The following is a 27,865-nucleotide window of genomic DNA, read 5'->3' as shown; positions in this document are numbered from 1 at the left end:
CCTGACATTGTCCAGGGGCAGATGGGGAGAGTCGTTTGGCCAGCAGCAGGTTTTTACTTTTAGACACACGATTTCCCTGCTGCCACTGCTATTTTCCACACACACACAGACACACACAGAGCTGTAGTGCAGCGAAAATGCAGTCATGGTGGCGTCTCCTGCACATTTCCACGAGCCGCTGGAGCAGACAAAGTTTGCCTGACGCCGTCGCTTATTTCATTTTCTTTTCTTGGCTCCCCCTCCCGCGCCACTGGAAGCTTTTCCTAGCTGTGGCAGTGAAATTGAAACGCCAGCGACGCAGCGACGTGGTTTGGTTGGAGGGAAAGTAGCTGCAGGCGGCTGCAGTCCAGAGTCGACTCGAAGCACAAGACAGCGGGGCGTATGAGCAATGATTTAAGGCCTATGTTTGTGGGAATGAAAGAGAGTGGAGTGGAGTGGAATGGGGGATGGAGTGCCAGAGAGTGGCTGCAGGGACGGGGGAAGGGTGGATGGCTGGACAGCGGAAAAGTGTGTTAGGCCGACAATGCACTGCGTTGCACTCGGCTGCAGTGTGGCAGCCGGGGGGCAGATGGAAAGAGGAGCGAGGAGGCGGCGGAGACACAAGGAAAAGGAGAGGCAGGAATAGAAGCCACAGGCAGAACAAGGAGAGTTGGAAAAGCGGGAGGGGGGGGAAAGCTGCGGCGCACTTCTGGCCAAGTGGCGTCTTTGCCGCTTTGCTTTCTTCTGCTTCTGCTTGTGCTTGTCCTTCTCCTTGTCCTCCTGCTACTTCTTCCTCCTTCTCAGACAAGTGTCTAAGCCTCGTTGCGTGTTGTCTGCCATCTGCCACTGCCTCTGCCGAGCCCCCTCTTTCTACTGTCATTGTCATTGCAGTTGCAACAACACGCCTCTTTGTCGTATCTTTTTATCCACTTATGTGCCACGGACACCCATTTACCACGCCACCATGCACCATGCACCATGCACCATGCACCACACACCGTACCCCACCACACCATCCCACACCCTGCTCTGCTGTCGTTAGTGTCTTTGTGGGGGAAACTTGCACTTGATATTCTTTTTATCTCTCTCCCTTTTGTGTGGAACGTGACTATTTGTATAATGTATCTCCGAAACGCCATTCATAGCCTCTAGCCACTCCTGCCCTCCGCCACCCTGGAGTTGAGGAGCAGCACTCTGTTCAAAACATAATCGATAATGGGAGTCGATTGGTTGGTGTTTTGACATGGCAAAATATTACATAATTCAATAGAATCCACATGGGATACACCATAGAAAGCTTTGGAAATATTTCTGGGCAGTCAAGGAACTAGCATTCTTTTCGGAATAAGAAACTATCTATCCCAATGGACAAAACAGAGAATATTACAAAAGTCCCACATAGAAGCCACTATTATTGACGATTACCCGATAGACATCTCTTGATTTGAAGTAAAAATGGTCGTCTGAATAATCTCCCAGAACTGGATCATGGTGTCGTGCAGCCGCTGCTGATGGCTCTATCTATGGGTCTCGCATCCCCATCCCCATCCCTAGCATTCCTTCCACTCCATTCCATCGCTGATTTCTGTTGACTTAAGACTTGTTTCAGCTTCGTTTCGATGGTGACTTTGAGCGACGACGTTAATTGAATTTTAAATTTTACGTTCTGTCAGAACTGGGGCTGGGGCTGGGGCTGGGGCTGGGGCTGGGGATGGGGATGGTGGACAGAGCCCCATTTCGACAGTTATCGTACACACACAGATTATCGGAACTGGAGTTTTGCAAAAAATGCAAATGTTCGGAGAACAGCGAACGAGTAGAACTCGAAAATAACAAGAAACAACATGAAATGGAAAATTTATTTATTTGGGTTTCTAATGTTTTATGGAGGGGCTTCACACCCAAGAGACTGACAACAGAGAAGGAGAAATAGAGAGAGAGAGAGAGAGATATCTAATGCCCCGATCTTTTCTTTTTCTCTTTCGCCCCGCCCCCGGACAGGTCGCGATGATCTCTCGCCCTCGAGCAGCCTGAACGGATATTCGGCAAACGAGGGCTGCGATGCGAAGAAGAGCAAGAAGGGTCCGGCACCGCGGGTGCAGGAGGAGCTGTGCCTCGTGTGCGGGGACAGGGCCTCCGGCTACCACTACAATGCCCTCACCTGCGAGGGCTGCAAGGGCTTCTTCCGGCGCAGCGTCACCAAGAGCGCCGTCTACTGCTGCAAGTTCGGGCGGGCGTGCGAGATGGACATGTACATGCGGAGGAAGTGCCAGGAGTGCCGCCTGAAGAAGTGCCTGGCGGTGGGCATGCGGCCGGAGTGCGTCGTCCCGGAGAACCAGTGCGCGATGAAGCGGCGCGAGAAGAAGGCCCAGAAGGAGAAGGACAAGATGACCACCTCGCCCAGCTGCCAGCACGGCGGCAATGGCGGCGGTGGTGGTAATAGTGTGGGCGGCGGCTCCAGCCTTGGCGGCGGCAGCGTCGGTGGTACCCACGACTACGTGAAGAAGGAGATTCTCGATCTGATGACATGCGAGGCGCCGCAGCATGCCACAATTCCGGTAAGTTGCAGCAAGCGGATCGCACCAGATTCCCTGACTGATCTCACTCTCTCTCTCTCTTCTTTCAGCTACTACCTGATGATATTTTGGCCAAGTGTCAAGCGCGCAATATACCTCCACTAACGTACAATCAGTTGGCCGTTATATATAAGCTAATTTGGTATCAGGATGGCTACGAGCAGCCCTCCGAAGAGGATCTCAGGCGTATAATGGTGGGTATAGCCTCTACAAACCTCTCTGTAAGAAGGGGACTCTAATGGACTCCTCGTATTTGGCTTTCAGAGTACCCCGGATGAGAACGAGAGCCAGACGGATGTCAGCTTTCGACACATCACCGAGATAACCATACTCACGGTTCAGTTGATCGTTGAGTTTGCTAAAGGTCTACCAGCGTTTACAAAGATACCCCAAGAGGATCAGATCACGTTACTGAAGGTGAGTATACCCCCCCATCCACATTGATTCCCGATTGAAGATCTGTAATACATCTGTAATAATCTCTGTTTAAAGGCCTGCTCATCGGAGGTCATGATGTTGCGCATGGCGCGGCGCTACGATCACAATTCGGACTCGATATTCTTTGCGAATAACCGATCCTACACGCGGGACTCGTACAAAATGGCCGGAATGGCGGACAACATCGAGGACCTGCTGCACTTCTGCCGCCAGATGTTCTCGATGAAGGTGGACAACGTCGAATACGCGCTACTCACTGCCATTGTGATCTTCTCGGACCGGCCGGGCCTGGAGAAGGCCCAGCTGGTGGAGGCGATACAGAGCTACTACATCGACACGCTACGCATTTATATACTCAACCGCCACTGCGGCGACACCATGAGCCTCGTCTTCTACGCCAAGCTCCTCTCCATCCTCACCGAGCTGCGCACCCTGGGCAACCAGAACGCCGAGATGTGCTTCTCGCTGAAGCTCAAGAACCGCAAGCTGCCCAAGTTCCTCGAGGAGATCTGGGACGTCCACGCCATCCCGCCCTCGGTGCAGTCGCATCTGCAGGCCCAGCAGGAGGAGACCGAGCGCATGGTGCGGGCCGAACGAATGCGCGGTGCCGTTGGCGGCGCGATTACCGCCGGACTGGATGCCGACTCCGCTTCCACCTCACAGGCGGCGGCTGCGGCGGCCGCCCACCACCAGCATCAGCACCTTCCGCTGCCCAATCACACGCTGCCGCAGCCGCAACCGCAGCCACTGCCCCAGCCCCAGCCCCAGCCCCAGCCTCTGTCTCTGCCTCTGCCTCTGCCAGTTCCCTCCGCCCCAGTCTCCATCTCTGTTCCCGCCACTGCGTCTGTTTCCGTCTCTGGAACAGGCTCTGCAACCAGCTCCGGATCCGTGTCGGCCGTGAGCACCAGCAGCGACTACATCGGCGGCGGTGGCGGAGCCATGGGCCCCACCACTGCGGCAGCCACCTCCTCCACCAGCATCACGGCGGCGGTGCCCGCCAGCTCGACTACAGCGGCGGTGGGCAACGGCGCTGCGCCCGTCAGCATGTACGCGAACGCCCAGACGGCCATGGCACTGATGGGCGTGCCGCTGCATCCGCATCAGGAGCAGCTGATCGCCGGCGTGGCGGTCAAGTCAGAGCACTCGACGACGGCATAGCCCCTGCCCCACCATCAGCAGCAGCAGCACCACCACACCATCCTGCACGAGGTGGTGGGCGGGGTCCTGCTCGACTAGGGCCAGGAGAAGGAAAGGCAGCTGAACCACACTCTCACAGACATCCCGATGATCAGGGAGATGCCTGATCCTGATGCCAGACGCCTGATGGAGGGATCACTGAAGGACAAGCGTAAAATGCAGTTATTTAGTCTTAAGTGCAAATACTAGCGATAAGGCATTATCCGTACGATATAACCGATAAACAAATTATTAACAATTACACAAATGCTAAAAAAAAAAAACACATACGAAAAAAATGAAGAGAAATGAATTGAAAAGCGTCAGCGACAGCGAGAGAGAGAGAGAGAGGAAGAGACACACTGAATGGGAAAACAATTGGAAAATCATCAAGTAGTTATGTGAATGGTGTGGCAGATTGTTTCCGCCTCACAGTCAATTCTCGAATTTTTTTTTTTCGTCCTCCACTTCGAACAGAAAAGAGAGCGAGAGCTAGAAAGCTAGAGAGCTAGAGAGAGTGTAGAATGTAGAATGTAGAATGCAGCTGAGACGAGTAGGGTTGTGTGGGAATGTGGCAGAGAGAAGAGAGTAAAGATTGTTTATATTTAAAAAATATATAAAATAATACCTATTACAAATAAAAACTTAATAAAACGCAACTGTATAATACCTAACCCTAACTGTAAAGCTAACATCATCTGGAGCGCGTGGATCTGTTTAGTGAAAAAAGGTGTAACAAATATATACCTTCTTATATTCAGAATAACACTTATAAAAACTACAAGAATGAAAACCTAAGTTAATTCAGATAAAAAGAAAAAACTCTAATAACAAAACTAACAAAAAAAAAATACGCAAAACTTGGACTGATTTTATAAATATTTTTTAATCATAACGAAAGGGAAACTCTGTAAACAAAATATCACCACAAACGTAAGAACAGAACGCAAAACAATTTTCGTCATACCCTCCTTATATATTTTTTTTTTTTTTTTTTTTTTTTTTTTTTTAACGATGAGAACTTCGTCTCAAAGATTCTGATAATTTTCAAGCCCGAAAAAACAAAACTCTTTTTAAATTGGCGTCGTTTTATAGGCATTTTTTTGAAGAACAACACTTTTGATAACGAGAACTTTAGAAAGGAAATTCAAGTGATTGGAGTTTTACTCAAACATTAAAATCATAAAAAGCAACCATCGCATCGGAAGGTTTTAGATCCTACAATTCACATCTTTTTTTTCTGGCAAATAATATTCAATCATTCGGACAAACACACACCACACACACACATAGAAACACACACCAAAAGACTTCAATATTTATTTTTAAAATTTACCTTAAACATTTTTAAAATTTTTTAAACTTGTGTGAGCAACAAAATGTAATCAAAATTTATTTAGACAAAACAAAACAAAAAATGTGCAAAGTTTTCATTTGGCAATCTATTATGTTAAACAAAATTTAAATGCAATTTATTTCCAAACATTTTAATATATACTTTTAAAACATATTTACAAAATTTTAACACAAATTGTTGGCCTTATTTAAACTTAAATCAAATTTATTCTAATTTTAGTAGCTACAAAACATAAAAAACCAATGGAAAAGCGATTGTAAAATATTAAAATAAAATAATGTAAAGTTTTTAAGTGGAATTTTACGTAGCTTTCAACTTGAATTGTGCAATTTTTTTTTTTTACTACTAATATTAATTTAATTTTACATTTTACACACACACACGCCCCGAATTCACCCATAAACAAACACAAACACCCGCACACACACACACGAATACATGTAAAAACTTAAGTAAATTTAATTTATGAAGAGATCTGAAGAAGGGAGCACACGAAAACGATATAGTATACGCGATATGATATAAAATAAAGGAGCACACTGCTTTACAGGCGGAAATTCTAATTACAAAACATAAATCAGTGAATACTTTAATCGTACTACTCGTAGGATCCCCGATCAGGCTTGCTCTTAAGTTTTTGGTTTAAGTTCAATTTTTTTTAGCCTGCACTCGCGCACGCCCAATTATTATTATTACTATTATTATTGCTATTATTACGACGCATAATACCACTACATATACAGATACCGATACCGATACAGATACCGATACAGATACATTATATACATACATACATATATGCATACCTTGTTTTGTAGTTTTACAAGAATACTGTAAAGAGCAAACCCTATCGTAATGCGGAATAGTTTTTACCTTTTTACGATACGAAACCAAGCAGAATATATACAATATATATATAGAAGAAGATGTGTTGAAAAAGAGAAAAAGAAAACCAACAAGAAAATCTCCAAAAAAAAAACATAAACCAAAATCCGTGTGTTTTCATTTTCCCAAAAATTGTTTTCGGTAAACATTTCATTTTTATTTTCTGTATTATCCTGATTGGGAAAAGGTAATGTGGATGTGAGCAAAGACTTAAGAAAAGCTGGGAAATTCAGAATTTGAACAAGATTTGCAAGCGAAGCAAATGGCTGTGAAAATTGGCTAAGAACGACAGGCAAAGAGTGTGAAGTGAGGAAGGACATTGGCGGAAGGAGAAGGAGAAAAAGGAAGGAACATTTTGTATTAATTTATCATAATTTACAAGCAGCTTAAAAAAAAGAAAAAACCAAGAAACACAAGACACGATGCGCTATTAAATAGCTTTAAATTGTAAAAAATCGAATAAAATTTTGCTGCAATAGATATGGCAGTGGCAGCGGCTGAGGCAGAGCCCCCGACGATGACGACTTCTCCCTAAAATACGTTGAATATAGGATAAGTACAAGCATAATAAATACCCACGAGAGATCCTCGCTAACGCTAAACCTTTGAAATATTACAATATTATCCCTAAGCCTAAGATCTGTACATACACGAATATGATATGATATACGATATATAGCTATCGCTATATCGCTGTATGAGTACGAAAACAAAGAATGCTACTAACAAAAATACAAAAACTGAAACCTGATGAATTACGAAAATACGAGAATGTATGGTATAAAGTAACAATTTGTTGAGAAATCCATTCAAAGATAACGTAAAAATAATGATAATGATCAAAGTACCACAACCGGGTGGATAAAGGACAAAGAAACAGAAACTGAAACAAAAATTAAATCGTTATGTAGATTCTTGAAATTTCGAGAGGAAGCGGAAAGCGGAAAAGCAACTAGACTTTGTTTGATTTTTATGCACTGTTTTCTGTTATGTGTAAACTGTAACCTAATTTTTTGCCCCCAATAACAACTAGCCCCAACTATGTAGAGCCCATGACCATGACACCATGTACACAGCTAACCCTAAGCTAAATTGAATCACACTCACAAGCATTTTTGTGTTCGACTTGTAGATATTGATCCTGAATTGAAAAACTACCTCAAACGAAACAAAAGCAGAAGTGGACGAAGGCGAAGAAGTGACGATGAAGAATGGAATATTTGACGGAACATGATCGAAAGGTTTTGAGCATTATAATAATAAATGTAACTACAAGCGAGACCTTAGCAGCAGAGATGAAAATTATACATACACAAAATGTATATAGGATGATGATATAGTTTCCCTTCGCGAAATTCTTTTCCAAAGCACTGTCACTCCTTATTTCGAAGCCTTCTTAGAGGTACCTGGCTTGCAGCAATAGCAATCCGAAGCATAGCATAGAGACAGATCCATACTCGGATACACCCACATACGATGCTCGATAGTGGGCATTGGATATGGGGTATATTTGCATTAGTATAGCGATAGCACAAACGAAACTCATTCGAACGCTTCTTGAGTTGAGTTTTTCTCACTGCCAAATCGAAATTGAAATCTTATAAGCATGCAGAACAGAACAGAACCCTTAGTTACGATACAGCAGCCATTTTTGAAACTTAGAGTTTAGACGATGAACGCCATAAGTCAAATTTCATTTGCAATGTGTAGCAATCAGTAATCTAAAACTAAACGGTAATATTAATATCTACAATATACAGTTATATACAGTTATTAATGCAGTTCAGGATACGATTTCGAGTATATGTATCTTAAGTCAGAACGAACCCATACGTATAAATGGATTGACAACGCACACGATTCGAAGGAGTAAAGTAAATGATTTTTCCGGGAAAAACGAAAATACAATTAGAGAATACAAAATACAAACTGAAAACTGATTTGATGGCATTTTAGTGTAACGCGAAATACAAACCGAGCAAAGTCGATAATCTAATTAACATACAATATTAAACATATTCTAAATGAAACACACTCACAAAATACGTAGGACAATTCGAAGAGCAACCGATTTTAATTCTTCAAAGCTGTGGGCGATACCCTTAGGTATTGTATACATATTTTATCTCCACTTGCATTATGATTTCCATGCTACACTGCCAGCAAACATTCGACTCCCCACTCAGGACCGCTGCACTCCTCCCGATGGAGGAGAAGAGGCTGGTCCTTTCAGTTCGACGATATTCACTCAAGAACCCCAGAACCTGCGCATTGTTTGAGTTGCCGTTTACCAATTATGATAATGAGAGAGATGTAGAGATTGTTAGCATTTAAACCGATTAAACGATTATAAGAGTACACGCACATTTCATTATTTGGCGTAATATTCGGTACGTACTCTAACGTGAGATGTTTGCTTGTTGTTCTCAGAACATGCGGTGCATAAATATATTATTCTTACGGATATATATCTAGATATACTTACGAGTCTACTTACTCATGTCTACGAAACTGACATCTTATTTGGAAATCTGTTCACTTACAGTTAATATTATTGCTAATAACTTACAATACAACCAGAAAAAAACAAAACTTTTATACTTCAAAGTCGGAAGATACTAAGTTAAGTTGGGTTGGGGAAGAAACGGATTGAGATGTTTATATGAAATAGTTAATGGCTCGAGTGGAGGTGGGTTCTGGCGCATCGGCACGGCTGTCTTATAGCCAGGGGCGGAGCGCTATCAAGGTTAATGCGTATAATGTATGTATAATTACATTTTTTGATTAATTAATTTCATAAATAACAGATTTATTTAGGTCTAGAATACACCGAACACTTTGCATAGTTCTAAAACTAAGTTGTAAATATATACATACATATAAATCCAACAGAAAGTCTATATATATACGATATATGAAACGTGTAATAAAATAAAAATTATATATTTAAAAAGAGTTTATCAGATGCACGTATTTCTATTGTTTTGTTTTGAGCTGGAGTTCCTTGACTCGACATTGGCTAACTATCAAAGCTGAAACTCTGCTTAATTTCATGGCCCTGTGCATTCTAGAATATTCTCGAAACCGCTTTCAGCGCGAAGCTGCGTTTGAACAGCAGTAACTTTAGCGCCATCTGTTGTTTATAAATTTTAGACGACAACAAAATATACCAAAAACGGGGTATTTCTTAGGCACAAATCAGCAAATTTTCCATCGATCGAATCAGGAATGATATTTGTATGGAAACGATAAGAATGTATTTCAATCGATGCAAAACTTAGCAACCAGATCATCAAAAAAAATAGCTGATTAAGGGCACCGAAACATACTGAAAAAGTAAAGACAGTATATTCTGATCATCTAGCAAAATATACGACAATTTCAATCGATGAACAATTTTGCTGATTAAATTAGATACTAGAATTTTGAAAATTGGACGGTATACTTCAGTATTTTTCTGAGGGTAAGACCGAATATCTTATCCATAAATCAATCCGGTCACACTTTCATCTTGCGAGAAAAATTTGCTGCTAAAAGTTAAACAAAACACCATATAAAACAAATAAAATGTCACTTTTCGGTGCATTGGGACTGATGGGAGACTTCGACGATGATTTGGGACTAATGAAGTAAGTACCAACACCTTTTTAGCCAGTCTGAACTGGCTGCAGCTGGTTGCTCCTCGGCACAATGTACCTACATATACATATGTGTATTTCTTGATGCTCGGTGTGGCTTCTGAAAACAGCCTAGCGTTGGCACTTTATTGTTTGTTACATAGGGATATAGGTTTTCGCACTGGCTAACAGTTAATCTCGACAATTTGCGGGGGAAATTGCGCAAAACTGACGGATACGTGCAATGCTTCGTATTTTCACGTGTGTGTTCCAGTTTGTGTATGCGTGTGTGGGGGTGTGTGTGTGCAGCATGCGTGAAAAGAAGACGTAATAATCAATAATTTTAAAAAGAACGACCGCAGGGCCCGCAATCAATGCATTAAATTGAATTTGTTTCGTTTATTTCTGCGTCAAGGTAGCAACCCCTCAAGCTAATGTCACACACAGGCAACAAAAACCAGGCAAGGGTTAGTTTGTTGTAAAATTATGTTAAAAAAATTCAAATAGATATCAAATCATATTCAAATTTGTTAGTTTTTGGGATTCGCTTTTATTTTAAAATGAGTAAACAGTCGAAATCGAAAAAAAATTTTCGCAAAAAAAAATTGAATCGTGCTAATGAAGACGAGGAAATGGGCAAAGAGTATACCGTATATTGGGTAAATTAAAAAATGTTCTAATAAATTCCATTAATCAAACAGTAACCACATGAACATGAACCATACCATGAATGCCATGGGTATGCAAATGCGCTCGATGAACCGCTTGATGAACACATTCATGCCGGATCCTTTCATGCAGGGATCGCCATTCGATCCTGGATTCCAGCAGGGCGGCCCCCATCAAATGGCTGCCATGCCCGCCATGGGTATGTTTGGCATGCCCATGATGCCAAATTTCAATCGTTTGCTCAATGCCGGTAAGTTCTGATCAAGCCCGAACAAAAATCAATGATCAATGATAATGATCCCTACCTTATATAGATATTGGCGCCAATCCAGGCGCTTCGTTTTGCCAAAGCACCGTGATGACCATGTCATCGGGACCCGACGGCCGCCCACAGATCTACCAGGCCAGCACCAGCACCAAAACCGGCCCAGGTGGTGTTCGCGAGACCCGTAAAACAGTCCAGGACTCGCGCACAGGCGTGAAGAAAATGGCCATCGGTCATCACATTGGAGAGCGCGCCCACATCATTGAGAAGGAGCAGGACATGCGCTCGGGCCAGCTGGAAGAACGTCAGGAGTTCATCAACCTGGACGAGGAAGAGGCCGAGCAGTTCGACCGCGAGTTTACCACTCGCGCCCATCGCGGAGGCGGTCCACACGGCCGTCATGGTGGCATGCAGGCCATTCGTGCACCTCCGCCAGCCGCCTCGACCTCTACACTAACCATTGAGCCTGTCGAGGATGACGACGACGATGATGACTGTGTGATCCAGGAGCAGCAGCCGCAGGGCCGCTCGTCCGCTGGCCGCCAGTTGCCAACGCTGCCAGCACCTTCAACGGCTCCGCACGGAAGGTGAGTGTGTGTCCACAGACGTTAACTGTGGCATGATGTGGCTGCAGCTCCAGTACCCCAGTACGTGTACGCCCCGATACGTGTGTAGGTCTAGCAATTTGCGTTGTAGCATTTGACCCATGCCCCCGACACCCGACCCCCGACACCCCACTTGTCTAACCCTCACACAACTTGTTGCTAAATTGAAACGTTTGTATTTACTTGCAGATACAATTACTAAAATCTAACGTACATACCAGTATATTTTACTAACTATCAGAACAAAAAACAGAATTGAATTGCATATTATAAATGTCTGCTTTTACATTCCCAACAACGTTCAAAAAACCAAAAGAAAGCCAAACCAGAAAAGTAAAGAAAATATATCAAATAACGATCATATACTATATATATAACGAAAGACCAACACTGAGCGCTGAGGTAGGCGGCACCTTCCAAGAAGATCAAGAAATTTTTCTTTTTTGTAAAATTTGTTCATTGTTTTCCTTTACCTTTACCTTTACCTTTACCTTTACTTTGCCCACCCCAATCCGCGATTCCTTTGGAATACTACTTCTTTATCGGGTACTCTACTCCACTCATTCATCGCCTACCCTAACCACTCTAGCGCGTTAACGCGTTACACGCAACGGACTGCCTCGAATAGTTGCCAACCAAACACACCAAAGACTCGCCAAACGTATTGTAATATTTTCCAACTTTTCTTCGACTCGATTCCATACTACGACGACAGCCGCAATGCTACAGCAGCAGCAACAACAACAACCACAGAGTCGTCCTCCCCAACGGTACACGATCCATCGAACAACAACTACGTGAGCATTGGAAATTCGCGACGCGCCTACATGCGCAATGGGCAACACTTGGCCACTCCCCGTCGACCTCTGCGTACCCCCGCGTCCTCGCCGCTGGCCACGATTTCCAGCGGCAGTCACAGCATTGCAGCCACGCCAAGGTTTGTTTCCCCCAGACAGATCCAGCCCAGGACAGTCTGTCTGCCAAATAGGATTTGGCCTAATCGAATCCCTAGATAAGCCGGCCAGCAGCCTTACGTTACGTTACGTTCAAGTTATATTGCTTACATTTTGTATATGCCTATAAAGATCATCCATCTTGCAGCCTGCTTCGAGTTACATATTTGCAAAATACCACGGCGTTAATACCACGTTTAAAGATTGTATTCGGAAAACCGAATCCGAATCGTATAATCGCCAAAATGTATGGTCTGTTTTCCGATTGTCTTTTTGTATCCCTGTAGCTTCCTTACATTCGCAATTTACAACTCTATTAACGACTTGTTGATCTCTCTCCCTCTTCTCTACCAACACTTATTATGTACTTTCGATTTATGCAGAGACTGGCGTCTATATAACTCCCGGTACCATCGAAAGTAGAACAGAACTCAACCAAAGCAATAAAAAAATACAAAAACCGAAACTTACTTTAATCCAAGCAACCAATATTCATATGACCATATTTAACCCCAAACAACAACATATAAATCAACGTAACGATAATGACAACAGCATTCGGCGTTCTTCGATCATCGTGCGATCCAATACTAACCCCCGATATGACGTGACGTTCACGTTCGACGGCCGTCATCAATGCTACGCATCATCACAGCCACTAGCAACACCAACACCAAACCAACCATCGTTCCGTCAACGCCAACGTGTGCCCACGCAATGCAGCAGTTACGCCACGAGCCGTGCCACATGCTATGTGTAAGGCTGCCGCAACCAACTCTCCTCCCACCATCACCACCACACACACTCCTTTAGCTCTATATACTCGCATATGTATAACATCTAGTATGTATTGTATGTACTACAAACAAGAGAAGCATGTAGCGGGTCTGAGTTGTCTTTTTCTCGTACTACACTTAAAACCCCCACCGAAAAGCGTATCCGTATCCGTAATCCTTCAGTTATCATCTGCGAGGGCAATTGTATTCGACTTCGCATTGGATTTACCTTACGTTTTACTCTGTTACGACGCCAAAATTGTTCATCGACGATCTAAATCGAACGCAAAATTCGAACGTTGTTGTTGCTGCTGCTGCTGCGACTGCGAATTCGTTGTGCTACGGACTGCCATCGCCATCGCCATCGACACCTCCACCATTCCCCGTACTATTCTCTACGACACACTACTAACTGCGCGCGACTTATCATCCCTGCTGCTGCTCCCTTCATCTTAATCATGCTTACTCATCTAAACCCCCACCCCCCGCCGACTGCTATCTTCCCGCCATCATTACCATATTACCATTTACGTTCCGTTTGAATTGGCCTGTCTACGAATGATTACCTATGATTTTGAGTCTTTTGTTTAAGTTATTTGCTTACGAAACGATGTTGAATCGAGTTGATAATGTCACTAATTTGTGTTTATTTATTCTTCAAATCCCATGACTAGCAAACATCCACATCCTTATGCGGCCCATCCAAGGCGCCAGCAGCGCCCCATGAAGAACAGCCACCACCACCACACAAAAAATGGCGGCGAATCATCAAGTGCCAAGTCGGGCAAGCGGGCCAAGAAATAGAAGACACGCTCCTACTGCAAAAACACACACAATTGTTCATCTCCAAGCACATACAACCACACACACACACCACTGGACAGCTAGCGCTGATCCTGTTCCAAAAGTACACTTAATTATATTTTAGAAAAGATACACACCACTCACTACACACACACAGCTGTTTTGTGCGTTGTCCTGCCTGCGTTGTCGTGGGTTATATATTGTCAATTCCAACTAGACATAACTATCTGTCTGCGACAGGTATATGTTCCTTACCCGACTTTCGTACTGACCCGCAGGCATGGCACAAACACCGCTCTGGCATTGTCAAGCCGCTGCTTCAACTAAAAGCACTCACACTCTTCCCAGAAAATTTTCAATACAGCGAAACTGGCTAACGAATACTTGAGTTGTACGATAGTAAAGAATCAAAATGAAAATGAAAATGACTTCAGACAAGCAATGAATGCAATTTCGGTTTTACTCCTACTTTTTTGATAAATTCTCAAAACAGCGACACAGGCTAACGAATACTTGAGTTGTGCGATACTAAAGAATCAAAATTAAGATGATTTCAGACAAGCAATGTATGCCATTTCGGTTTTACTCTTACCTTTTTGGATACATTCTCAAGTTGGTCTAGATTTGGTTAGACGCTAAGCTTTAATTACGGACCGGAGACGACGGATATGAAGGAATCTAACTAATTTTGAAGGCTCTTAACATTACAATTACAATTCCCCCCAATATATATATATACACACGAATATATATAAAACTAAATAAGGCTTAAGTAACGTTGATTGGAATTTAATTAAATCATTAAATACATTACATTAGTAAATGTAAAGCGTATGTACTTTGCTTCCGAAAGACAGGCCAGGCCGGTCGGCCCCGCCCCAAGACCACCTTTTGCACTATTAGTCAACGACATCCATTTGCGTCTCCTCAGACTCTCGCCAGTTGCGCTGCACCATCGCTACCAGCTGCTTCCAGAAGACCGTGCCCCTCACATAGTTGCCCAGGCAGAGCAGGATAAAGGCCCAGGCCATGCCCAGGTAGTAATCGGTCTGCACCTCCGGCGTGTTGGAAAGGGGCTCGGTGAGCGTTCGCTGCAAGATTTGTGGATCTATGCTCTTGGGATCCACTGTCTTTACGTTGGTGTGGCGCATGATGAACCTGCCAAAGGCTCGCTTTTCCGAGTCCGTCCAGGAGGTATCGTACTTGATCAACGGTCGTCCCTGATGGAAGATCATCAGCGTCGGCAGCGAAACAATACCGAACTCGGCGTTGAAGGGGGTAAACTCGTACGCATCGATGTAGGCGACGGGCAGCGTGGGAAATAGATGAGGCAGAAGGTTTATCACGGGCGCCACCCGGGAGCACTCCAAGCTTGTGGCCGTGCAAAAGTGGACAACCACACAGCTGCCGTGCTCGTGCCGCTTGGTAGCATTGCCAATGGGCTTAAGCAGGTTCAGAATCTCCTTGCCACTCCTCATTATCAGCAGCTTGGGCACAGTCTCCGTTCCGTTGCCATTGTCGGCCGCTGGCTCCGGCTGCAAGCACTTAATCATGATGGGCGGCTTGCGCTGCGGTGGCAGCTGAGTCAGGTGCAGTATATGCTCATCGTCTGGCGCGCAAGTATGCCGATCACCCAGCAGGGCAAACGATTCAAACGTATACTCGCACTGACCGCGAGACTGTCCCAGGGACTCCGATCCATTGCCGTAGAGCCCAAAGTATTGCAGGGCACTCAGAAGGCCAGAGAGTTCAGCATTTGATCGCGAGATATACAGAACTGCAATAATAAAAGCAAGTTACTCCATTGTCTTTTCTCAATATTGTTCAAAAAACTTACGAAATATAAAAAATAAATTTTGGTTCATTATTCTTTGCTAAACAGCTGTTTCATTAAAAACAATGGGACCGAACTCTGAAATCGAGAAGTTGTTGGTATTAATTCAAAGACAAAAACTGAATGCGATAGTTATGTCGATAGTTCTCCATTCTCTAGCTGGCAATCAATAAGTTTACTTTTCTCTTCTTTTTTCCTGTTTTGATTTTCTGTCAAAGAAATCCTCAAATTCTGTCAAATTACATCACTGTAAAGGAAATTTCATACACAACAGACTATACACACGAACGGATAGAAGTAACTCTTTTGTGCGTCAACAATGACGGATCTTCGACTGGAGCTGGAGAGCGTACGCACAGCCACATTTGTGGAATGGCCTCTGAATGCTCCCGTCAGTGCCGAGGATTTGGTGACGAATGGTTTCTTTGCCACGGGGAATTGGCTGGAGGCCGAGTGCAATTGGTGTCATGTGCGCATCGATAAGTGGGAGTACGGGGATCAAGTGGCCGAAAGACATCGACGCTGCTCCCCAATTTGCTCCATGGTGCTGGCCCCCAGTCACTGCGGCAATATCACGCTGAGTCAGGAGAACGACAGCGAAGGCAACACCATGGTGGATAGCGGCGGTACTGCCTCCCCATGTGCCTGTCCTGATCTTCACCTGGAAGCGAATCGCTTGGAGACATTCAAGGACTGGCCAGTGAGTGAAAAAATAGACTCGACCCTCTAGAAATGCATAAATCTCACTCTTTTTCCCCCTAGAATCCTAACGTTACGCCTCAGGCTCTGGCCAAGGCTGGTTTTTACTATCTAAATCGCTTGGATCATGTCAAGTGCGTATGGTGTAATGGCATTATAGCCAAGTGGGAGAAAAACGATAACGCCTTCGACGAGCACCGACGCTTCTTCCCCAACTGTCCGCGTGTCCAAATGGGACCGCTTATCGAATTTGCCGCTGGAAAGAATCTGGAAGAGCTGGGAATTCAGCCCACAACCCAGCCAAAACTTCCAAACTTCGCCTGCGTGGACTCGCGACTGCGCACGTTCACCGACTGGCCCATTGGGAACATTCAGCCTCCCGAGCCACTGGCCCAGGCAGGTCTCTTTTATCAGAATATCTCTGATCAGGTTCGCTGCTTCCACTGCAACATTGGTCTGCGCTCCTGGCAGAAGGAGGACGAGCCCTGGCACGAGCATGCCAAATGGTCGCCCAAATGTCAGTTTGTGCTGCTGGCCAAGGGACCAACCTTTGTGCGTGAGGTGGGTGAGGCTATGGCGGCATCGTCTGGATCCCAGATAGCAACGGCTCCAGCTCCCCAGCTGAATGCCCTAATGGACGAGAGCCCGGCCAAAGAAGCCCTCGCCCTGGGCATAGACGGAGGAGTGTTGAGAAACACTATTCAACGCAAGCTTTCCAGTTCAGGCTCTGCTTTCGAAACACTGGATGAACTGCTGCATGCCATCTTCGAGAAGGCGGGCTGTGAAGCAGCCCTCGAGGTGCGGGAGCCAACAGAGCCGACTGCACCGCCCCTTGATTGCTGTCAGGCAACCACCAGCAAAGCGGCAGTATCCTCCGATTCCATGCAGAACAAGGCAAAGCCGGCTGTCGTCCCCGAGGCGAGCATCTCGGATCAGATGCAGAGAATGTCTGTGGCACCGCCAAATGGCAACATTTCATTGGAGGAGGAGAACCGTCAGCTGAAGGACGCCCGTCTGTGTAAAGTGTGTTTGGACGAGGAGGTTGGGGTGGTGTTCCTACCCTGCGGTCACTTAGGTAAGTCATGCCATGCCCCCCTATCTATATGCGCTGTTATCTCAAACGCAAACCCTCTCTCACTGCAGCGACGTGCAATCAGTGCGCCCCCAGCGTGGCCATCTGTCCCTTGTGCCGCGCCGACATCAAGGGATTTGTGCGCACATTTCTATCGTAAATCAGCCGCTGGCGAATATCAACACAAAGTACATATATATTAGATAATTACTAAGGGTACTCCTTCCGTGTGTTTGGCAATAACAGGTGTTTCAAAATTTCATTTTACGTTGGGCTCTGGTATAGAGAAAACATGAACCAAATTAAATTAATATCAAGCAAAACAATAAATCAAATAATCTGTTGATCTGTTGAATACCTTTAACTACATAACTACTAAGAAACCTACAAAGGAACTGTGTGCAAACTGCGTATACCCTTCACAGTCCATAAACTAAGATCAACACTCTAAGAACTATAAGCAATTTCCTATCGCTAGATCGAACATTTCTCTCTACTCTCCAGCTGTGAAGGGTGCAACACAATCACATCACGTTTCTTTGTTTTGTTATCGTATTTCTATTAACAAGTGTGTTTTTTGTTGATACTGTTTATAAACCGCTCGCTGATAGTCTAGACCTACACAAAACTATACTAAATCTAACTCCAAATTCGAAATATAAAAATATATTTAAATGTTAAATGTGAGCCTTTTGTCCCCCGCTTTTCAATTCAAATCGCGATCACTATCGATATGGCATTGATTGGTTTAATTAGGTATCGATAGGAGCTTTTCCGAAATGAGCACATTCGGCATACCCTGGGAGCTTGTATATTTTGTCAATTTGATCAATCTATTAATTTCATTTTCAATGTTATATAGAAATCCAATAAATGCAAGTATTTCGAATAGACCAATCATGTATAGAATTGATTCATCAATCGTACAAAATTGAGTGGGCATGGCTAAATGTTCCATATAGATAGTATTATTCAACGGAACAAAGAATATGAGGAATTTGAATCAAATTTTAATTCGCCGCAGTTCGCCCCAGTTCGCTTTGGCAACAATGAGTCCCATACACACTGTTGCGGCAACATTTACTTGAAAACCGTATTTTAGTCGAAATAAAATACATAAAGGTAATTAAGAAGCAATCTTGTAGAAAATGCATTTATCTATGGGATAAAGCCAAGTGAGCAAATCTATATAGCTTGAAATATAGGCAATACCCGATTCGCCGCAGTTTATCTTTTGCAACAATGAGTCTCATTCCATACACAAACATGTTGCTAATGTTGCTAATGTTAATGCACACATACCCTGGGGAAAATTAATGTTATAGAGTTGTGAATACGTTTGTCTTCCAAGGCTCAGTAGGTATCAGGATCGACATTAATATATACAAGATACTAATAATGTACTCGAATATGTCTAAAGATTATCAATTTGAGAAAAGGTCTTAATAAATTACGTTTGATCTTCATATAAAATTAGCGAAATAGGGTGTACAAAGAGCTATACACGCATCACGTCTTCAAATACCAGCAACATTGCAACTGTTTTTTTTGTTGAACTATTTTGTTTAAACCTTGTTTTAGTCAAAATACAATAAAAGCAAGGACTAAAAACTAACCAATTGTGTAGAAAACTGATTCATTAATCGTATGAAATTATGTGGGCACGGCTAAATGTTCTATATAGCTAGTAATATTCGTCGGAATATCAAAAACGAGGAATATGTACAATAGAACTTTCATTCGTCAGTATATTTACGGTATATTTTTAAAATGAGACGGTATATTTCTGAGGGTCGGACGGTATATTTTAACGATAAATCCGCGGTCACACTGGTGTGGAGCGGCAGCGTTTTTAATTTTTGTGTGGTTTTTATTTTATTATTAACTTTTTATTGTGGTTTTGTGTGGTGCGGGTCGCAATCAGCTCTGGAAACGAAAACCAACTCGAAGAGAATAGCTAGTTATTAATTTTTCTGATGAATTCAGAGGAAAACAAGATACAAAATATCAAAATTACCAATCGCGTTCACGTGTGTGTGAGTATTCTTCATATAAAAGTACATCTAACTAATAGTGTGAGTGTGTGCTAGCGTGAGTGTGACTGGTGCATTATGCTAACTGCTCGTACTAAGTGTGGGCGAGAGAGAGAGAGAGAGAGAGAGAAGGCGAGCTAGACCTGCGATTGTGTGGCAAGTTGCCCCACAGCTCCCTTTTGATTTGTTTCGTAAGTTTGGAATCTTCTTTCTGTTTGTTTGCTCGTGCGCTTGGAAATGGAAATGCGAGAAACAAAAGCAGCACACGCACACACATACACCTACATAGTAACCAATGGAGAGAGGAGGTAGAGTGAGAGCGAGAGCACGACACGTATCTGCAGATCTCACTATTTCTACCCGAAAGTACTACTGCTTCCACACACACACACAAACACACACACACACTAAAATGAAATCTGAAATGATGTTTTTAGGCTCGGGGCGTGCTGCGCATACGCGGTGGTTCCATTCCGTTTTTCGGGTCACTCTTTTGGGAAAACAGCTGTGTGGTTCTTTTATTTGTTTTTGGATCGCTTGGGGAATGACCAATCCCACTTAAGGTATTCCCCATTCAAACCGCAATGGCAAATCCAGCAGCACTCAGCATTTCTTTCATTTTTTTTTTGTATTTCGCTGAAAAACAGTTATTCATAAGTAGCGGATAATGTGTCTGTGCGTATGGTTCTATCTGTGTGTGTGTTTGTTTTGTAAAAGCGATTTCCACAACGTAGAAAAAACAAAAGCAGGGCAGGGCAGGGCTCCCTTTCACGTTCCGTACATGTTCTGCGGCATGCCAAATGAGCAGATAAACAAATAAATAGCGAAATTCCCGCTATCCAAATTGCTTATTCGTACAGAATCTGTACATTTACATTTCTGTATACATTTGCACGATCGTTTGTTTTGCAATTGACCCAATGCTTTCCTCAAATATTGAACTTAATTGAACGTTCTGCTGCAGTTTGCAAAGTACTCGTGCTGGTTGTTGCATTACTCATACATGAGACTCCTTTCCCCCTGTATATCCCCCCACATCAGTGCCAGTGCCAGTTCCAGTACTAGTCAAGCCCCCGGGCAGGCTTCGGTGGAAAGAAAAACCTGGCAGCTGTCAGTTCTGTCTCTCTCTCTCTCTCTCTCTCTCTCTCTCTCTCTTTCTATCCCTCTCTGTGGCGTCAAAGAGGAAATGGCGCTGAAGCACAGGAAAAAACGTGCTGCACTTTGATTTTCTTTTTGTAACCATAATAATAGCTATAGGGACTGACTGGAGGCTCACATCGAAAACGGTACCATTCGGTGCTGCGTTGCAACCCCAGTTACACACACACACATACACACACACACACCGTAGCAACCAATACCAATACCGATGTGGCAAGGAAACCACACTTGCGAGCATCGCCCGCGATCATTGGATTGAAGCTGCTACGTGTGTGTCGTGTGCCCCGTGTGCCCCAGCATTAACTAGTTTTGTTTTATTTGTTTGGTGAATGTCAATTTCATTGTAAATTGCATTAAAACTGCAACGAAAAGAAAACAAGTTGTTAGCCAGCCGCCCGCTTTGCCGTTTGGCAGCTGGGTGTTGCCATTTTTTAGCCCCCACCGAAGGTCATTAGCAAGGTATATTCAACAATGCGGTAAGGCTCTACCTGTGCCCGGTTACCATAGTTTCTTTGCCACCCCATTCGTTCGTCTTCACCTATCCAGATGGATGCAATTGACATAGGTGCTTAATTGATAATTCCTTACCTTCTGTTCGATATGTCTTGATCATTCGGAGCATAAATGTCCGCCGTGCGGACAGAGTTGCCAATTGCAAAACTGCATTTTCAAACGGCAGCACTAATTGTCTTGTTTACCTTTATTTCTCGGACATTTGATGCGAAAAAACGAGAGCAGCGGCGAAATTTAACGGTACGTCTCCCCAGAGACCCGTACCGGGCTTTATGTAGAGAGAGGGAGAGAGAGAGAGAGGGTAGTGGTGTAGTGGAAAGTGTGTGTGAATCTGCGATCAATGGCATCTGTTCGCTAAATAATTTGACCTCTCGAGTCAACAATTAATATATGGATGCCGCTTATTCTATTAGCCGGAGACAGCTGCATACCGCCATGGCACCACACTACTCCCATACACAGGTTAACTGATTTTCTTTGTGTGTGCCCTAATACGATGCTGTGCGGTGCGGTGCCTATCCGATCTCTTTAAAGTTTTTATGGCCCCAACAAAACAGCGACGGCGACAAAACTCTGTGAAGGTCACGGTTATACATATGCAAAATCGACCGAAACAAGAAAACCAGACCAGACCAGACCCCAGAGACACTCTGTGTGATTCAGCCAGATTTTTCGACTTGAGGCTGAAAACACGGCGGTCAGCGTCCGAAAAAGAAGAAATAAAACACCGAAATTTGACTTTAATCGAGGTAACGTGCCAGCGGCAGCGACAGCGGCTCGAGTGCCTAGTCCGCTCCAGTCCCCTCCCCCCACCACTGCACACACGCCACTCCCTTTTGAGATTGTTTATATGAACATATCATGGATGAAAAAAAAGAGTTATTAACGGAAGTACATTCACCTGATCAGTTGAATGAACATGCGCCTCTCCACACTGTTTGCTTCTACTTTTCTCTCTTTCTGTTGCCCGTGCCGTATACCCATTCCACATATGCATATACTCTATGTGTATGTATTTTCTCGACCATTTGCGGCTGTCACAAAACGGACAGGTGGGGGGTGGGGGGAGGTTTGTTGGCGGACGCGATTCACTCACGTGCAAACAATCGTAAAAGCTGAGAGCACGCGCTTGTTTGCATTTGATTGCATTTTTGCATATAACGCCAGCTGATTTGATCTCCAGAAGCTGACCTGTCTCAATGTCCAGATAGTGTACAAGAAGTTTGTTTAACCAGTTTGTTGCTTATCGTTATCAGGAAAAATTTGAAACCGCAGCCGCTAACCAACACTGGACCCAGCGGCGGCAGGATTACAACAGACGCCAACCCCAAGACACCAGCCAGCCAGCCCCATCCATCAGCTGAGCGGCAATGCCAACAAAATGAACAGTAAAGAACAAGCAGCAGGCCGGGTGGAATTCAAACGCAACTCAAATGCCTACGCTAGTCTACCACCCACACCATCGACATCCTCCTCGGCAGCAGGTGCCTCCACAGGACACACAGCGGGCAAGCCGCGCAGACAGCAGCAGAAACAACAACAACAAGAGGAGCCTGAGCGTTATGGACTCTCGCACAGCCTCTCAAGCGAATCGATCCGTCAGTCCTGCGACTATTACGACGACGAACTGAGCGATGAGGATCTGATTGAAATCCAGCAAACACCACAGGGCTTCCACCAGCAGAAGCAGAAGCAAAAACAGCAGAAGCAGCCGATGCAACTGCAGCCCATTAGCTTTAAGATGGAGATACACGAGGACGACCGAAGTGCCTTCTGTGGCAGCCAGGAAATGCAGCCGCCGCCCCTGAGTACGCCCATCAAGCGAGATCAGGCCGAGACGAACGAGGCCGAGCTTTGTGTGCTGAATGAACTGGACGCCATACTGGACGTGCACGGTGCCTCGCAGCTGAATGGCAGCTCCTCTCGCACCAACTCCCCATCGCTGAACAGTGCCAGTGACGATGACAAGGTGGAAAACTATCTCATGGATCTGGATAACTATCTGGAGGAAATGGACAATGCCCTGAGTCGAGAGGACTCTTTGGTCATCATTGATGGTCACTCAAGCCTCAAGCGAGAGCCAAGAACGCGCACCCTGCCGCTGAGTAGGAAACGAAAGGCACACAAAAAATCTGCCCTGGATGATGATGCCACGTCCAGTGGCCTTATGGGCGACGGAGACTTCCAGCGGGAGCATCAAATACGGAAGACCTTTAGCTGCTCCCTGAGGCCCAGCACAAGCCAAGCGGGTAAGTCCCACATCGAAAGAATCGATAGAAATCAATAAATTACATAACCTTTTTCCTGCAGCCTTCCTGGAAGCATCGCCGGAGGAGCCAGTCGCCGATGTCTGGCGTCGTCAGTCCTTGCGACGCGCCATGGAGCAGCAGCACCACTCAGAACCAGATGAGACCAAAGCCACACTGGGGGAAGAGGATGACTTGCCCACATTGCTAGTGGATTTGCAGCCCAGGCGGGAGGCGGATATGCGACGTTGTTTCTCGCAGGGCGATTGCCCTGAGGCGCTGCGCCACAACCAACAGGAACCACAACAGTATGGCTCGGAGATGCTCACCGATGCTCACATCTTTGATAATCTCCTGCAGAACGAACAGCGGACGGCGGCGCGTGCCTCGAGCGAGGAGCGACCCCGGCAATATGGTCGCCGCCTGGAGGGACCTCCCACTCCGTCTCGTGGCAGCATAGCTGTGGGCCAGAGCCGGCCACAGAGTGCCCCAACGAGGGTGTATTTGCCGGAGCCGGAGACGCCGACGCATCAAATGATGACCACCTGCTCGGAGCTGAGCTCGGCCCGCTCCTCCCGAATGCCCAGCCCCTTGTCCCTGGTCTCGGATAGCAGCAGCAGCTCGGTGAGCACCCACGACCAGGAGGATCAGGATCAGGATCAGGTGGAGCTGCAGGCGCAGAGCACCACCATGTGCAGTGCCAGCAGCACCACCCCCTTGGAGCCGCTTCATCTGCCGCTCAGAGAAAAGTGCGGCTTCAACAGCCAGTGGCCGCATGCCGCCAGTCGCGCTCTGGCCCTGATGGCCTGCACCCTCGGAGTGTTCAATTTGTGCCGCTTTGCCGTGCTCACCATGAACTATGGCGGAAACTTCTTGCTCCAGTTCCTGATGCTCTCCATTATCTTTGGCATACCGATCTTCTGGCTGCAGATGTGCCTGGGGGCCAAGATCCGTGCCGGCCCTGTATCCATGTGGAAAATCAGTCCGATCTGCTCCGGCGTGGGCATTGCTTTGGTCATGGTCCAGTGCTTCCTGGCCATCTACTCGACGGTGTCGATTGCCTGGATTCTGGTCTATCTGCGGGACGTCTTTCCCACAGCCCAACGCATCGGCTACCCCTGGCAGGAGGTGGCCTTTCCCTTTTGGAATCACACGGCCAACTCCACCGGGAATCTCACCCAAACGGTGGCCGAGTACTTCAATATTGTGGTCCTACAGCGGCTGCATCTGGCCAAGCATCCGGATGCGAGTGGAGTGCGCTTCCATGTCAATGATCGGGTAGGTGATCCGGCCTCGCTCCCTTCCCCACCCACTCTCCCACACTATGCTCCCACTTCCCCCCCGATCTAACCGACTAACTGCCTCTTCCTCCAGCAGCTGGCGTTCTACCTGGCCCTCATCTGGGCGGGCGTCTTCCTCATACTCTGCAAAGGACTGAAATCTCTGGGAAAGTTTGCGTATCTCATCAACACCTTGCCCCTGGTGGCCCTCACGGTGGTGACAGTGAAGTTTCTCTATGCTGTGGATCCCACAAAGCTCCAGGTAGGTCGTCGCCCCTGACAAATCCTCCTCCCTGAACCCATCTTAAATCCATTTCTGTTTGTTTTCCTCAGAACATTTTCGCTGCCAGCGATTTTGATGAGTTTCTGGTGAACTCCAACAGCTGGACGGCGGCCACACAGGAGACCTTCCTCACGTGGGGCCTGCTGGGTGCCTCGGTGATAGCCATAACCAGTCGTACCCATGCCAGTGCTTCGAAGACGACTCTGCGACGCGATGCCATTGTCCTGGTGCTGCTCACCTTTCTGGGTTTGGGCCTGATGGCCCTGCTGGCCCTGTGCTGTGCCCAGATTCTCTGGCAGCACGGCTACATCTATGTGCCAGGATCCTTTGGTGAGGATTGGGATAGAATATCGAGGGGAATAAAAGACTAATTGATACTTGATTGCTTCGCTTCAGAAAACGCCGACAGCTATACGTCCGTGTATTCGCTGCAAGCGAACACCAATCCCCAGCTGCTGTCGTATCCACGAGCGCTGGTGCCGCACTATTCGTCGTTCATTGGGGAGACGTATCGTCGGAATCGCACCATGATCCATATTGAGAGCGGCTTCCAGGCGCTGCGCTTCATCACCGAACTCTTTCCGGCCGTTCTATCGCTGGCCAGCGAGAGCATCTCTTGGGTGTGGGCTGCCGTAGCGTTCGCCCTGTTCGCCTGCTTCGGCTTGGCGCAGTTGTGTGTGATGTGGAAGCCCATCTCGAGTGCCCTGGGCAACTCGACCAGCTCCGTGCTGCTGAGCTGCGTCACCGGGCTGCTGCTGAGCATTCCCTTTGCCACCGAAGTGGGAATTTCGATACTGTACTACGTGGACTTTCTGCTGGGCGGCTCCTGGTTTATACCCATCATCTGGACGGCGCAGATATTTGGTGTGTTCTTGATACGCGGACGTCCCTACAATGGCGATGACTTGGTGAATGATCTGCGCATGTGCGGCTCCATGTCCGCCTTCCTGGCCCTCTCCTGGAATGTCCTGCTGCCCATTGGCCTGATCACGCTCTCGGTGGTCGACTACAAGGCATCGTTGTCGAATCAGTTCTACTATTGGCGCGGCAAGTCGTACTTTAGCTACTGGCTGCGGAAGACGGGCAGCCTCATCCAAATTGGCATTGTTTTGGTCATTCCCGTTACGGCCATCATCCAGATCTATCGGTATTTGACCCACGGACCTCCCGACATTCTGGAGGTAAGCCCTCGCCCGCTGATTCTTTGGGAATCTTCCTTCAATCTCCTTCCTTATCTGGCACTTTTGCAGCGCATTCAACTGTTGTACCGACCGCCGGAGGAGGGAGACGAGCCGCGACGTCCATCGGCCCGGCAGGCCACATCCCAGGGCCGTCGCAATGCCTCCGGCCAGCAGCAGGACAATGGGCAGCTTGACGCCCAGAACGATGCTCCGCCCAAGTACACGCCGCCGCCATCCTACACCACAGCGACCGGAGCTCGTTTGGCCAAACTTCTGCGGCAGAGTATTCGACGCAGCGTGCGCAGGTACAGAGTGCAGATCACTCCCAGATGAGCATAGGTTATAACGAGACTATCCCCCGTTCCATTCCATCCACAGAGTACTCGGAGATTCTTCGAGCCGCACGCGACCCGTGCTCAGCATCGATGCGGAGTCCGGATCGCCGGTGGCACCGCCCGACTATCTGACCATTCTAACCAATCCGGCGGGAAGCAGCTCCCATGCAGAGGCAGAGCTATCGCCAGCTGGCAGCGGCAGCGGCAGCACCAGCAGTCCCGAATCGATTGAGATTGGGCAACGTCCCAGCCATGCTAGCTATGCACAACGTTCGCAGTCCCTTGGCCGGAAGCTGCATCGCCCAGGATCGGAGACAGTGTCCACATCGGCCATGGCCACGTTGGAGCGGCGTCCGTACACCGCCGAGGATGTGGTTACGATTTTGCGCTCCTCAGTGCGACATCGCCAGCCGCCGCTGCCACGTCAGAGCGGAGGTGGGGGACTAAGTGGCATTGCCAACACCTTGCCACGTCCGCCTGCGGCCATGTCCACGCACCTGGAGGACGCCTCGTTCCGCTCGATCGAGAACCTGGTGCTAAATGCCGAGCCGCCCGACCGGACGCCCGGCGTGGATGTGGAGGAGTGTGCGCAAAATAATACATCTGTGATTTAATTGACTAATTTCGTATCGTACAGAAGCCAGTTGCTGTACGATCCACATATCTGCTTGCTTTTTTTAGACTTGATTAGTGCTAGTTATACAAATACGAATATTACTTGTAGTTATGCGAATAATAATGAAGGAACAACTAAATATTAACTGATCGACTGCAGCGTCCGACAGCTGACGTAACCGGTCCTTAAGTCGGTCCGTCGTCCATTGATCGCCATCTCGACGACCCCTACCCGTAGCCCTACCCTACCTACCCTCGTGTCACATATTTCATACTTATGGATCGGCGTCTGCGTCTGTCCACGCAGTTGCCCTTAAAATTATCCAAACAATGGGAGGGCTACGTGCCCGGTAGTTAAGGGCCGCGTATTTAAAAAACAAACGAAACCAAGAGCTAAGCCGATTAATAAACGTGACCATTCAGAAAAGGAAAGCGCAGAGCAGAGCACTCTGGAGGAAGCAGCAACAAAGGATGGGTAGTAATGAGCCAGACAGGAAACCAGCTAATCTGGAT

The 27,865-nt window shown here is 46.3% G+C and overlaps 5 protein-coding genes across 14 annotated transcripts in view; 4 read left to right on the top strand and 1 right to left on the bottom strand.

Annotated features, from left to right (window-relative positions):
- Positions 1–4,253, top strand: part of LOC108159345 (ecdysone receptor) — an 83,444-nt gene extending 79,191 nt beyond the window's left edge. For all 3 annotated transcript variants that reach the window (XM_017292551.2, XM_017292550.2, XM_017292552.2), the window contains 4 exons: positions 1,981–2,537; positions 2,606–2,749; positions 2,820–2,972; positions 3,048–4,253. In XM_017292551.2, the coding sequence (XP_017148040.1) occupies positions 1,981–2,537; positions 2,606–2,749; positions 2,820–2,972; positions 3,048–4,151 (1,958 nt within the window). In that variant the 3' untranslated portion in view covers positions 4,152–4,253. The remainder of the gene's footprint in view (positions 1–1,980; positions 2,538–2,605; positions 2,750–2,819; positions 2,973–3,047) is intronic.
- Positions 4,254–9,887: 5,634 nt separating this feature from the next.
- LOC108159672 (myeloid leukemia factor) lies at positions 9,888–14,923 on the top strand. 7 transcript variants are annotated; one of them, XM_017293155.2, is made up of 5 exons: positions 9,888–10,040; positions 10,730–10,947; positions 11,012–11,549; positions 12,283–12,504; positions 13,971–14,923. In XM_017293155.2, exons 1-5 carry the CDS (start codon positions 9,979–9,981, stop codon positions 14,098–14,100), a joined length of 1,170 nt encoding a protein of 389 aa, XP_017148644.1. In that variant the 5' UTR covers positions 9,888–9,978; the 3' UTR covers positions 14,101–14,923. The 7 variants fall into 7 exon arrangements, with proteins under 7 accessions (XP_017148644.1, XP_033246668.1, XP_017148646.1 ...); XM_033390777.1 differs by lacking the exon at positions 13,971–14,923 and adding an exon at positions 12,904–12,966; XM_033390776.1 differs by lacking the exons at positions 9,888–10,040; positions 13,971–14,923 and adding exons at positions 10,550–10,671; positions 12,904–12,966.
- LOC108159673 lies at positions 14,849–16,042 on the bottom strand. The gene is made up of 2 exons (XM_017293160.2): positions 15,938–16,042; positions 14,849–15,877 (listed from the first exon to the last, which is right to left on the bottom strand). Exons 1-2 carry the CDS (start codon positions 15,963–15,965, stop codon positions 15,000–15,002), a joined length of 906 nt encoding a protein of 301 aa, XP_017148649.1. The 5' UTR covers positions 15,966–16,042; the 3' UTR covers positions 14,849–14,999.
- A 71-nt stretch (positions 16,043–16,113) lies between these two features.
- Positions 16,114–18,051, top strand: LOC108159671 (death-associated inhibitor of apoptosis 2). Its single transcript, XM_017293153.2, has 3 exons — positions 16,114–16,634; positions 16,697–17,708; positions 17,777–18,051. The coding sequence occupies exons 1-3, from the start codon at positions 16,254–16,256 to the stop codon at positions 17,863–17,865; spliced, it is 1,482 nt and encodes a 493-aa protein (XP_017148642.1). The 5' UTR covers positions 16,114–16,253; the 3' UTR covers positions 17,866–18,051.
- A 1,495-nt stretch (positions 18,052–19,546) lies between these two features.
- Positions 19,547–27,498, top strand: LOC108160024. Of its 2 annotated transcripts, none has more exons than XM_017293761.2 (8): positions 19,547–19,741; positions 22,669–23,661; positions 23,723–24,936; positions 25,036–25,200; positions 25,272–25,551; positions 25,618–26,402; positions 26,472–26,707; positions 26,781–27,498. In XM_017293761.2, exons 2-8 carry the CDS (start codon positions 22,794–22,796, stop codon positions 27,349–27,351), a joined length of 4,119 nt encoding a protein of 1,372 aa, XP_017149250.1. In that variant the 5' UTR covers positions 19,547–19,741; positions 22,669–22,793; the 3' UTR covers positions 27,352–27,498. The 2 variants fall into 2 exon arrangements, with proteins under 2 accessions (XP_017149250.1, XP_017149249.1); XM_017293760.2 differs by having other exon boundaries at positions 25,033–25,200.
- The last annotated feature ends 367 nt before the right edge of the window (positions 27,499–27,865 follow it).

This window comes from Drosophila miranda, chromosome 3, assembly GCF_003369915.1.
Source record: "Drosophila miranda strain MSH22 chromosome 3, D.miranda_PacBio2.1, whole genome shotgun sequence".
Classification (NCBI taxonomy): Eukaryota; Metazoa; Arthropoda; class Insecta; order Diptera; family Drosophilidae; genus Drosophila; species Drosophila miranda.
The sequence above is the reverse complement of the archived record's forward strand: the minus strand, read 5'-3'. Positions and strand labels throughout refer to the sequence as shown.

What these genes read in the sequence shown, in the direction of transcription:
- LOC108159673 (XM_017293160.2), bottom strand. Translation starts at nt 15,965, where the DNA reads ATGAACCAAAATTTATTTTTTATATTTC. An exon ending in AAATTTATTTTTTATATTTC is followed by an intron (nt 15,878 to 15,937) that starts GTAAGTTTTTTG and finishes TTATTATTGCAG; the next exon opens with TTCTGTATATCTCGCGATCA.
- LOC108159672 (XM_017293154.2), top strand. Translation starts at nt 10,589, where the DNA reads ATGAGTAAACAGTCGAAATCGAAAAAAAATTTTCGCAAAAAAAAATTG. An exon ending in TCAACGGCTCCGCACGGAAG is followed by an intron (nt 11,550 to 12,282) that starts GTGAGTGTGTGT and finishes CTACGACGACAG; the next exon opens with CCGCAATGCTACAGCAGCAG. An exon ending in AGCATTGCAGCCACGCCAAG is followed by an intron (nt 12,505 to 13,970) that starts GTTTGTTTCCCC and finishes TCCCATGACTAG; the next exon opens with CAAACATCCACATCCTTATG.
- LOC108160024 (XM_017293760.2), top strand. Translation starts at nt 22,794, where the DNA reads ATGAACAGTAAAGAACAAGCAGCAGGCCGGGTGGAATTCAAACGCAAC. An exon ending in GCTTCCATGTCAATGATCGG is followed by an intron (nt 24,937 to 25,032) that starts GTAGGTGATCCG and finishes CTCTTCCTCCAG; the next exon opens with CAGCTGGCGTTCTACCTGGC. An exon ending in TGGATCCCACAAAGCTCCAG is followed by an intron (nt 25,201 to 25,271) that starts GTAGGTCGTCGC and finishes TGTTTTCCTCAG; the next exon opens with AACATTTTCGCTGCCAGCGA.
- LOC108159671 (XM_017293153.2), top strand. Translation starts at nt 16,254, where the DNA reads ATGACGGATCTTCGACTGGAGCTGGAGAGCGTACGCACAGCCACATTT. An exon ending in AGACATTCAAGGACTGGCCA is followed by an intron (nt 16,635 to 16,696) that starts GTGAGTGAAAAA and finishes TTTTCCCCCTAG; the next exon opens with AATCCTAACGTTACGCCTCA. An exon ending in CCTACCCTGCGGTCACTTAG is followed by an intron (nt 17,709 to 17,776) that starts GTAAGTCATGCC and finishes CTCTCACTGCAG; the next exon opens with CGACGTGCAATCAGTGCGCC.